The sequence below is a fragment of the Vombatus ursinus genome, unplaced genomic scaffold (genome assembly GCF_900497805.2).
Source record: "Vombatus ursinus unplaced genomic scaffold, bare-nosed wombat genome assembly UNPS02008996.1, whole genome shotgun sequence".
Lineage (NCBI taxonomy): Eukaryota > Metazoa > Chordata > Mammalia > Diprotodontia > Vombatidae > Vombatus > Vombatus ursinus.
Window position 1 is genome coordinate 6,328,223 of NW_020948774.1, and position 12,852 is coordinate 6,341,074.

General features: G+C 34.8%; 2 protein-coding genes across 6 annotated transcripts in view; one reads left to right on the forward strand and one right to left on the reverse strand.

Annotated features, from left to right (window-relative positions):
* DNAH17 (dynein axonemal heavy chain 17) overlaps window positions 1-12,852 on the forward strand; it is a 220,544-nt gene that overhangs the window by 159,348 nt on the left and 48,344 nt on the right. Inside the window, exon 57 of the mRNA XM_027850181.1 lies at window positions 12,673-12,837. Within this exon, the coding sequence (XP_027705982.1) occupies window positions 12,673-12,837 (165 nt within the window). The remainder of the gene's footprint in view (window positions 1-12,672; window positions 12,838-12,852) is intronic.
* PGS1 (phosphatidylglycerophosphate synthase 1) overlaps window positions 1-12,852 on the reverse strand; it is a 135,982-nt gene that overhangs the window by 29,454 nt on the left and 93,676 nt on the right. The window lies entirely within an intron of this gene.

Consider the following 12,852-nt stretch of genomic DNA (forward strand, 5'->3'; position numbering starts at 1 on the left):
TAGCTAGATGGCACAGTGGATAGAGTACCAGCTCTGGAGTCAGGAGGACCTGAATTAAAATCTGGCCTCAGACACATAACACTCACTAGCTGTGTGACTCTGGGCAAGTCACTTAACTCCAAATGCCTCACCAAAAAAAAAAAAAGAAGAAGAATTAATGTTTTGTTATAAAGAACTGTATGCAGAAAAGTGTATTTCCAGCAATCTCTAGTAAAAGATTACAGTTTTTGGTGGTTGCAGGAACCTAACCCCCTATTTCCCATAGGCTCGTATCAACATTCACATTTTTGACATTGACACTATTTTCTATGACCATTACCCCCACGAAAGTTGATGATTGATTGTATAATTTCTGGAATTTACATTAAATGAAGATTTTCAATGACTTTATCTTCAACTTTTCCCTCTTTAGATTTTAATAACTCACTGATTTATGTCTCAGCTGAGTTTAGGGATGAAATTATTTTCTATGATTGCCCTGAACTGGTTAGCAATTTGTTGTGTGGCTTGGAGCTGAAGGTACTGTTGACAAAAGGTAGCATTAATCCCTTGTTTGTAACTGGTGAGCTCCATTTCCAATTTTGTAATGAAGTAGTATTAGCACATAATAAAAGTATCCATTCCACCGGCCCTGAAGTCAGGAGGACCTGAGTTCAAATCCGGCCTCAGACCAAACACTTGACACTTACTAGCTGTGTGACCCTGGGCAAGTCACTTAACCCCAATTGCCTAAAAATAAATAAATGAAAGTATCCATTCCATTTCATGGGGTCTCATGGCTTGCCCACTTTAATACTCAAAACCTTCTGTGCCAAAGCATTTCCAGCAGGTGGGATATTAATAATTCTGATTTATTTTTATATATTGCCTTCTTATGGTATCAGAACATGAAAGATCACAGTTCCATGTCAAGCCAAAGATCATGATGCTTTCAAGTAGGGCCAGCTTGAGACACTGACACTTTGCCTATTTCTTAAATTCATAGCAGCGATTTCATCATAATGGCGGGGGTGCTAACTCAGTAATCATCATACCCCAGTGGGCCAATAGTCTAGACTTCTGGCCTTCACAACTACTATAGCAGTCTTGGGGCATTTTCATTATGTCATACCTCTGACTAGAGAAATGAAAACATACCTGCATAATGTTGCACCAACAACCATCATGATTTCTTAACAACATCCTTCATACATTACAGCCAGTAAAATTATGGTCTGCTATAACATCATTCCAAACAGTGGTTATTTCCTCAAACTTTATACCAGGGGTACCCATCCACCTTTTCATTGGTGGATGGCAGTGAGTCTAAGTCTAACCATTAATAAAATGGTTGTTGAGTGGACCTAAAAGGTACACCTTCCTTCCCCCCACTCCCACACCCCCTGAAAGATGAAAAGAGAGAAATGAGGAGGGGAAGAGAGGGCAGGGCAGAAAACATGCTGCTATGCTGAGAAGGGGAAGGAGTGATACTTGGCTGAGGAGCCAAGAAAAACTGGTAAATGAGAATGAGAAAAATTATTCCAGGGCAAGGAGAGAGAACCCCATTGGGCTAAGGAGACAAGACTTTCTAGTCTGCTAGAAATGACTAATTATAAGATTTTATAATTATTATAAAATTATATGTATATATCTGTATCTATATTTTACATGTAATTATACATATCTAATTATTTGGTTTTATAATTTGAATTTTAGGCACTCAGTCTAAATATCTCACATTTACAGCATTGTTCCTAAATAATTAACTGTTCCTTCTATCATAAGGGGCCAATTTTTGACTTTAGGCAGCATATGCCTACAAGCACATCAATTTATAAAGTAATGTCTAGAAGAAGGAGGAATGAAAGAGGTGACTGGTAACTCCTTAATGAGAGATCCCAAGGTAGATATTTGTTGACCTGAAAGAGCACTCTTCTGTCTTCCTGGGGATGTAACAGACAGAGCCTCATAAGAGTTATTAAATCTAATGACCACTACTACTCACTTCTGCTGACTTAAATGAATATAAATGATACCACCAGGAAAAACTGAGAAACAATAATAAGGATTATGTAGTTAAATGAAATTTATGAGTTAAAAAAAAACAAAGACATTTGGGGCATGGGTGGCCCATTATTAAAACAGGTGGTTTTCATCATTATCGCCAATTGACCATAGGAGTATCAGAAAAGAAAGGCAGACATGGGTCTGCCAACATCTGGCAAGGAAAATTTTGTCTAAGAATGGGATTTGAATTACTGGGCTTACATTTTATATTTTAAGCTGCAACATGTGTGTGCACTTGGGAAATACCTTGACAATTTTTGCTTTCTTACAGAAAAAGCCCCAGTTCATTCTGAACGCAAGCAAACAGTTACAAGCTAATCTATTCAAAAGTGCATTTTGCCATTAGATAAATTGATGTTCTGATTTTTTTTTTGAACAAAAGGTTCTCATGATGTAGAGAGTGAACTGCTTGTTTCATCTTTGCAAGCTTTCCAATTTGCTTCACAGATAGGTCAGCCCAAGTTAGTACTTTGGGACTACAAAAGGAAATTTAAAACAACTAATATTCTCTGTTGTTTAAATCATAATCATGCATCCTTGGTTCATGACAATTACAAGTAAAATATGTCTCTGAGGAAAGGTTGGGATAAAGGTGACTAGAATCAGACCCATAGGGTCCTCCAAGATGGTACATGGACTAAGGTTTACCTGATACATTCATTCCTTTAGTGAATTCCAGTGTTGTACCTAGAGTATTGGAACACTCTCTCTCCTCCATGTGAGAAAATTATTTTTAGTAATGATCATGAAATGAAATGAATAATTATAGCCAGAAAAGTAATGTAGTCAAAATTTCCTTTTACTGAACATACTATTGCACATATAATCATTCCAGTTTAAAAATTTTAAATAAAAAATTAAATACTATACAAAAAGGGGGGGAAGTAATGGATTAGTGCTTTCATTACATAATTAATTAATGCTTTTAAAATTACATTAATATTTTTTTCCTTAAAGGGGAAAAAACATACCTATATTGGCCTGTCACAGTAATAAATAACATCCTAGTTTCTCTTTTTGAGACATAACTACAATAGATTTATCAATGACCATCAAAAATTGATCTTCATGTAGTTTTGTTTACTAACTATACAGACAAATTTGTCAATTGTTCTTCACTTATAGTTGATTGGAACATTTTATATTAATTTTAGTTTTGAAAAGTTTCTTTTACATGAAACAACAGCTATGCAAATAATTAGGAAAAGTCTTAAATATAAGAATAAGTTTGACAGATTCATAAAAAAACCTTATTTCAAGTAAAAATTTAATAAAACAAAATTCACTATTAATGGTTGGACTCAGACTCACTGATATCCACTCATCAGAGGATGGATGGGTTCTCCCTGGCATGACAGCCAACAGCTGCCTACATGGAGTTCTGCTAACCACCTTAAAATATTAAACCAGTTCCAGGTAAGTGTAGATTTCATTCAACAAGTGAATTCTAATAAAATGAAAATATCTGCAAAAGGTACAAATTAGATAACTAATAAATCATCCCACTGACATACCATTTTATTTTCTTGATTCATTCTTCAATTTTAAAACAAGCAAGCAATGATTTTTAATGAAGAATAAAATTCCATTTAAAAGATATTACTCAAATTCAATAAAATATTCTATTTATGAACTAAATTTCCACTTACCAAACCAAAAAAAGAATATATATACCTTGCAATTTGCCCTCAGTTTAGCTATTTAAAATTTTAAGCACAAGCTCTAAGTCAGACCTGCACAACTTGGCAGCAGGTAGGGGCCAAAAGTAAAATAGGCTAAACAATTTTGGGCCGCAGTTAGGTTTGTAGTGGCTCACTTTCCAAGTAAAGGTATAATTAATGATTAGACTATTTTGTAAATAAACCATATTAAAAAAAGGAAATTTCAATTAATATCAATTAATTAGACTAATTAATTTTTTATTTATCATGAAATCACACTAATGTTAAAAAAAATTACTTTGCTAAATGGTACAAGTTTTAATACATTTTTCAAGTTTTCTTACTGTTTACATTTAATAACAACCAAAAAATACAGCAAAAAGATAGGACTCTTGCTCCTCTCTGACTAGAGATAGACTGACGATGATTGCTTGCTGTGGGTCACATGACAAAAAGGAGAGAGTGTGCAGTGGCAACCTACCTGCCAGGTTACACGACAGGCACAATAGTGACTAGTGTAAGGTGGGTTAAATGGGGCACAGACAAAGCACTCGTTTCATCTTCACTTTCTTTTACATCCTCTTCAATTTTCGTGGGCCACCCAAAATCCTTTGGCAGGCCACAAGTGGCCCGTGGGCCCTATGTTGTGCAGGCCTGCTCTAAGTGGTCATATAGAGAAAGACAGAAATGAAGTGATAAGTTCTATTTCTTCTACTTTACAATTATTGTCCAGTCATTGTTTATTTGAAATGCATTGCTTAATCTCAGAAATATGTAAGTACTCCAGGGGCTGAAGACACAGATGGCACCAAAGGCAAGCTGAAATTCCAAACCCCTACCAATTCACTCTTATGCATATAGCTGAGTTCACATGGGTCAGGCTGATTGTATAACTGGGAGAAATCCAAATTAACTTCCATGTAAAATGGTGTTTATTGTTTTTAAATTCTCTACAGGTAATGTACCCCTTATAGACTGGGCCACAGCCACTACAGGTGAACATATGCCACATCATCATCCTTGAGAATAGGGAATCACTTAAATTTGGAGATACACAGATGTCTCAAATTGGAAAAATAGCTGATTCTTTTTAATTTTTTTATAAGATAATTTATTTTTAGTTTTCAACATTCACTTTCATAAGATTTTGAGTTTTAAATTTTCTCCCCCCTCCCTCTCCAACCCCTACCCCAAGACAGTGTGTAATCTGATATAGGCTCTACTTATACATTCATATTAAAGCATATTTTCACATTAGTCATGATGTATAGAAGAATTAGAAATTATGAGAGGAAACACAAGAAAGAAGAAATAAAACAAAAAAAGAAAAGGAGAGCAAATAGTATACTTCCATCTGCATTCAGATTCTATGGTTCTTTTTCTGGATATGGATAGCATTTTCCATCGTGAGTCTTTTGGAGTTGTCTTAGATCCTTGCATCTCATCTCTATAGATTTAAGGATGCATGGTGACATTGAAATTTGTCATAAAGCATATGAGGTGTTTCTTATAAAAGAAGAATATACTGAAGGGGGGGGAAGTAGGACATTGTTGAAATAATGTTAAAACTATTTTATAAGATATCAGTCTAAAAATTAGACTGATCTTTCATAGATCTCTTATATATGTGACTCCCTTACCTCCAATAAGAGAAAGAGGTTTTTAACCTTTTCTGTGGCATGAATCCCTTTGGCAATCTAATGATCCTTTCTCAGAATAATTTTTTTAAATTCATAAAAATAAAATCAATAGGATTACCAAGGAAACCAATTATATTGAAATATAGTTATCAAATTTTTAAGTTCACAAACCTCAGGTTAAGAACCTCCAATCTGGGGAAAAGGTCAGAAATATATACATTATAATTCCACATTATTCAAGGATATGATAGCCAGATATTTGCATGAATGGTGTGGGTAGTGGGTGGGGAGGCTTTCCCACCAAGAAGGAAAAGAAAAAAAACAATGGAGAAAAGAGTAAGGAGAATCCTACTGCTGCCTTCACAGAGCTGTCATTCCAAACTTCCAAATCTATACTCACCCCAACTGATTTAATATTCTGAGCTGCTTGGCAGCTGTTGGCCTTTATACCAGGGGCAACACAACCACCCTCTGATGGGTGGATAGCAGTGAGTCTGAGTCTAAACAAACACTAATAAAATGGTTTGTGGTTGAACCTAGAAGGTACACCTTCTTTCCCCCTACCCCCAGTTCACCTAGAAGAGGAGGAGATGACAGGGCATGCCAACTGCTAATGTGTTAGCATAAATACTGTTTTACCAAATTCAAAGTGATATTACAAGTAATAAGGCAAATACAGTCTCAAAAGATGCACCTCACAAAAAATTGCAAAGCTTACAATGAAAGTCGAGTATAATTATTACTGTGTTAACATTAATAATGAGACATTGGTATCATTTTACAATTGTAGCACAATATACAATAATATACAATATAAACACAATATATACACAATATACAATATAAATATATAAATAAATAAATATATACAATATATACACAATATACAATATAAAATTAACTATATCTTTTGTATACTATTGTATATATGTATACTATTAATTTGTATACTATTAACTATATCTTTTGTAATTACAAATGTAACTTCCATGTTACTAGCTCTACCCAGAACCCATAGACTACCTACAAAATTCTATTCGTGATACATTTCAAACAAAACATTGAATTTAAGGATTGATAATCACAAAAATAAAAATATTTTGAGATTTTATAAAGAAAATAATGGAGTTCATTCAAAGCCAAAAAGGGATGTATTTCTTTAGCAGCAAGGAAGTCCAAACAATTTGATTTTAGTGATTGAAGTCCTAATTATCTGTACCAGCCAAATCCTGAGGACAGTCTCCTCAACTTTTTGAAGGAAAACTAGTCCAGCCTATATGAACCACTACCACAGGTATATTGTGTATCTTTCAATTAACAAAATATCTTTTAAAAAAAAAGAAAGAAAATTCACCTGTTTGACTGGGAGCATTGATAAAATTACCTAATTAGTTTTTTAACTAAATTTTCTTTCAGTTAACAAAGACTTTTTTTTCTCCCTCCCACTTCCCCCACCATCCTTCCCCACTGAAGGGGAAAGATTCTTATAACAAATATGTATACTCATGGAAAATAAATTACCGTATTGATTATATACAAAAATGTATCTTATTCTGCATAAAGTCTTATCATTTCTATTTCAGGAGGTAAGTGGCACTCTTCATTATTGGTTCTCAGAAATTGTGGCTGATCATTGCACTGATCAGCATTCTTCAGTCTTTAAAAATGATTTGCCTTTAAAATGTTGTAATGGTAAAAATTGTTCTTTTGCTTCTGGTCTTTTTATTCTGAGTCAGTTCATACAGGTCTACCCAGGTTTCTCTGAAACTGATCCCTTCATCACTTGTTATGGCACACTTACATCCATTACATTCATATGCCATAATTTGTTCAACCATTCCCCAGTTGATGGGCACCTCATTAGTTTCTAGTCCTTTGCCTCCACAAAAAAAGCTATAAATACTACTGTATATATAGGAACTTTTTAAATCTTTCTTTGATCTCTCTAGAGTATAGACCAAGTAGAGGTATTACTGGGTCAAAGTTTATACACAGTTCAGTAACTATTTGTATATAGTTCCAAATAGCTTTCCAGAATGGCTGGACCAATTCACGGCTTCACCAATAGTGTATTAATTTCACTTAGTCCCTCCAAAAATTAGCCAATCTGATGGTTATTAGGTGAAAATTCAGTATTGCTTTGATTTGTATTTCTCTAATTAGTAGTGATGGAAAGTTTACATTTCATTCCTTAAGAACTTCCTCTTCATATTGTTTATCAATTGAGAAATGACTCATACTTATAAATTTGAATCAATACATATTATATGTATCTATATCTATGTCTGTATCTTGGAAATGGAGCAGCTAGGTGATGCAGTGGGTAGAACACCAAGCCTGGAGTCAGAAAAACCTGAGTTCAAATTCAGTTTCAAACACTAACTGGACCCTGGGCAAGTCATTTAACCCCATTTGCTTCAGTTTCCTACTTGTAAAATGGGAATAATAGCACCTATCTCCTAGGGTTGTTGTGTGGATGAGATAATAATTGTGAAGCACTTAGCACAGTGCCTTGGCACATAGTAAGTACTATATGTTAGCAATTATTGTTGTTGTTGTTGTTGTTGTTGTTGTTAATTTGCAGCAAAAATTTTTTTCCAGTTAGCTGTTTCCCTTCTACTTGTAAGTGAATTGGATTTGTTTGTGCAAAACCTTCTAAATTTTATTTATTCAACACTGTCCATTTTATCATTTGTGATCTTTCTCCCTTCTTTGGGCATGAATGCTTCCCCTATCCATAGATCTGAAAGGTAATTTTTTCCTTGTTCCTCGATGTGTTTATGATACAACCTATTATGTCTGTGGCTTGTGTCCATTTGAAAATTATCACGGCATATGACATGAAGTATTAGTCTAAATTTAGTTTCTGCCAGGTTGTTTTCCAGTTTTTTTCAGCAGTTTTTGTCAAATAGTCAGTGCTTACCCTAGGAGCTGGGGTCTTTAGATTTATTAAACTAGTCTGTTTGGTATGTTGTATACATAATCTGTTCCACTGATTGACCTATTTTTTAACTAGTTAGAAAGTTGCTTTAATGATTTCTGCTTTGTAGTATGCTTTGAGATCTGGTACTATTAGACTTTCTTCTCACTTTTTTTCCATTATTTGCCTTGATATGTTTTACTTTTTGTCCTTCCAAATTAATTATTATTTTTTCCTATTTCTATAAGCTAATCCTTTGTAGGTTGATTAGCATGGTGCTGAATAAGTAAATTAATTTAGGTAGTATCGCCAATTTTATTGTATTGGTTTGGCCTAGCCATGAGTAATTAATAGTTCTCCAATTATTTAGGTTTCTATTATCATAGATATTGTTTTCTAACTCTATTATTCCTGTGTACATCTTGGAAGGTAGGCTCTCAAGCATTTTACATATTCTGTAGTTATTTTATTTTTCTTTTTTAAGAATATTTTCTTAAAATTATTTATTTTTAACATTTTTAAAAATCTCAGGTTCTAAATTCTCTTCCTCCCTCCACCTCCTCACCTACCCATTGAGAAAGCAAGCAATATGATATCAATTATTCATATGAAATCATATGACACTTTTCCATATTCATGTTGCCAAAAAAAGTGAAAATAATTACACTTCAATTTGCACTCAGAGTTCATCAGTTCTGTATAATATAGATAGCATTTTTTGTCATAAGTCTCTTGGAATTATTTTGGATCATTGTATTGATCAGTGTAGCTAAGTCTTTCAGCACTGGTCATTTTTAGAATATTGCTATTACTGTGTACAATGATCTCCTGGTACTACTCACTTCACCCCACATCAATTCACTTGGGTCTTCCCTGGTTTTTCTGAAACCATCCCCTTCATAATTTATTATAACACAATAGTATTCTATCACAGTCATATCCCACAATTTGTTCAGCCATCTTCCCACTGATGGGCATCTCTTCAATTTCCAATTCTTTGCCACCACAAAAAGAGATGCTGTGAATATTTTTGTGCTTATGGGTCCTTTTACTTTTTTTTTGATCTCTTTGGGATATAGACCTAGTAGAGGTATAGATCAAAAGGTATGCACCATTTTATAGCCCTTTGGCCCTAGTTCCAAATTGTTCTCCAGAACAGACAGACCAGTTCACAACTCTACCAACAGCACATTAGTGTTCCTTTTTTTCTACATCCCCTTCAACATTTGTCATTTTCCTTTTCTGTCATGTTAGCCAATCTGATAAATGTGAAGTGACACCTCAGAGTTGTTTTAATTTGTATCTCTCTAATCAAGAGTGATTCAGAGCATTTTTTCATATGACTATATATAGCTTTGATTACTTTGTCTAAAAACTGCCTTTTCATATCCTTTGATCATTTATCAATTAGGGAATGTTTCTTATTTTTAGAAATTTGACTCCATTCTCCATTTATTGGAGAAATAAAACTTGCTATAAAAATATATTCCCCAGTTTCCTCTTTCCTTCTGATTTTGGCTGCATTAGTTTTGTTTGTGCAAAGTCCTTTTAATTTCCTGTAATCAAATCACATAATTTACTTCCTGTGATCCTCTCTATCTCTTTGTTGGTCACAAACTCTTCCCTTCTCCATAGATTTGATGGGTAAAATTTTCCACACTCCCCTAATTTGCTTATGATATCACACTTTATGTCTAAATCATGTACCCATTTTGACCTTATCTTGGTATTCAGTTGTTGGTCTGTGCCTATTTTCTGTGCTACTTTCTGTCAAACTGCTTTTCATTTTTCCCAGTAATTTTTTCAAAAAGTGAATTCTTTCAAAGCTTGGATCTTTAGGTTTATCAAACAGTGGATAGCTATGGTCATTAACTACTGACTATTGTGCACCTAAACTATTCCACTGATCCACCATTCTATTACTTAGCCAGTACTAAATTGTTTTGATGATGACAACTTTGTAACGTAGTTTGAAATTTGGTACAGTTAGGCCTCCTTCACTTTTTTTTTCATTGACTCCTTGATATTCTTGACCTTTTGTTCTTTTGTTTTGTTATTTTTTCTAGCTCTTTAAAAATAATTTTTGGTAGTTTGATTGGCATAGCACTGAATAAGTAAATTAATTTAGGTAGAGTTCTCATTTGTATTATATTGGCTTTGCCTACCTATGAATTATAATAAATATTGTATATTATTAATATTAATTTTATTAATCTCTTCTTTGATTTTCAGGATTTCTATTTTGATGTTTAATTGAGAATTTTAAAATTTGATGTTTTTCTAGTTTTTAATTGCATGCCCAATTCATTGATCTGCTCTTTCTCTTTTTTTTTATTGATATAAATATTTACAGATATAAAATTTCCCCTAAGTATTGCTTTGCTTGCATCCCACAAATTTTGGCATGTTTTCTAATTATTGTTATTATCTTTAATGAAATTATTGATTCTTTTTTTTGCTCATTTTTCCCAACCTATTTCTCAGCTTTTGAACTTTTTAAAGTTGGGCTCTGCTCGCCTAGGCGTAGGAAGGCACTATCCTAAGCTTTAGGCCTTTTTGTGCTGCTGTTTTCCGAACTAGTTCTGAGAGTCTAAAGTTTTTGAAGCTTCCAAGATGGTGTAATATGGAAAAAGATGTAGTCACTGCTCTCCTAGTCTGTACTCTGGACTTTATCCAGGAAGGGCCCCCTGCTCCCTTGCAGTTACAAGTGCTAGTGCTCCTCTCTGCCCTGGAATTGCTGAGTATGAGCCCAGTCCTGCACCCAGTGTCAGCTCAGGGTCCCCAGTAATCTCTTTCTGACCAGTTGTCCAATCTCCTTACTGTCTCTGGGCTGTGAGCTCCCAAAGCTGCTGCTTCTACTTTAGCTGCTGTTGCTGTCACAGTCACCTCCAGGGCCTACCACTGGTGTTTCCTTCACATGTATTCTGAACTGATCCCCACCTTTGTGTCACAGACCTTTCTTTCCAACCTCCTAAGTTGTCTTGAGCTGGAAAAATGTCTCCCCCTGAGCTTTTGTTGTCTATACTGCTCCAGAATTCAATTTGACATGTTATGTTAAAATTATTTGGAGGGGAATGTTTGAAGAGTTCAACTGGGTTGCTACCTATACTCCGCCATCTTGTTTCCACTCCTCTGTAATTTTAAATAGAATTTCTCTTTCTCTCTTCCTGCTGGGTTGGTTGGTAATATACGGAAATGCTGCTGAACTATGTGAATTTATTTTATATCCTGCAACTCTGCTAGAGTATTTCAGTTAATTTTTTAGTCAACTCTCCAAGGTTCTCTAAGTACACCATCATATCATCTACAAAAAGTGATAAGTTGTTTCTTCTAGACCTGTACTTATTCCCTCACAACAAATCTCTGATACTTCAGAGGTAGTACAAGTAACCCATTTTACAGATGAGGAAACCGTGGCTCAGAGAAGTTAAATGACTGCAACCCAGGTCTCCTGCCTACAAACTCAGCAGACTTCCTGCACTATAATATACTGCCCCTTTATTAGTGACCTAGCATCTCATGAAAACAATTTTCTTCTTTTTCCATTTTTCAACTGGCTGTTTTGACATTCTATAAACACAGCTATACAAAGAGGCTAAAAAGAGGTGAGGTCCTTTTCCTCATTTAGAAATCAACCTCTATAGGCTATTCAAACAGCCTTTGATATACAGGGCTGACAATGAGATGAAATATTGGGCAAGAAGGACCCAAAAGTGGATCTGAACCAAAGACAAAGAGATTCTAGTCTGGTGAAATCCAGCCCATTGTGTTTTAATCATCCAAGTCTGAGTAGAGGTGGACCCCCTTTTGTCTAGATTGCCCTAGGCTGGATGTAGTCTGGCTAAGAGATATCTTTTTGTCCAAGACTCAGTTATCAGGGTCACCCCAGACCCTCCTTAGGAGCCACCTCTCATTATAACATCATTCTCTCATTATTTGTTAACCAATCAGAATTGATTTTTATCCTCAGGAATACCCCCTCTTCCAAGGGCATATAATTGTTGAGTGGGTTCCATGAGGGGGCTTTGGCATTAGAGAGTGCCACTGATTCCTTTTGTTAATTACCTGCTAGCATAATTGATAAAATGATTAATTACCAGAAACTGTCTCTTGAATTTTTCATATGTCATAGAGGTAAAATAAGGAAAGTGAGGATCAAAGAGGTCTGTCAATATCATAGGATTGAATATTTGGAGTTGGTAAGAGCCTTACAATTCATCACATATAAACTCTAAACTTTACAGATGAGGAACCTGAAGCCCAGAGAGGTCAAAATGGCTTATTCAAGGTTACACAGATAGGAAAGTAGCAGAACCAAAGATCTAAACCCAGATGCTCCAACTCCACATTAAATACTCTTTGGATGGCACCACATTGCTCAAACACTAATTTCTACTTTTCACAGGTGGATGATTTAAAGGCCAAATTGGCTGTTCAAGAGCTTGAACTTAATCAAAAGAATGAGAATGCAGACAAGCTGATCCAGGTGGTTGGGGTGGAGACCGAAAAAGTCAGCAAAGAAAAAGCAATTGCTGATGAGGAAGAAATTAAAGTCGAAGTCATCAACAAGGTGGGGAAGAGGTGG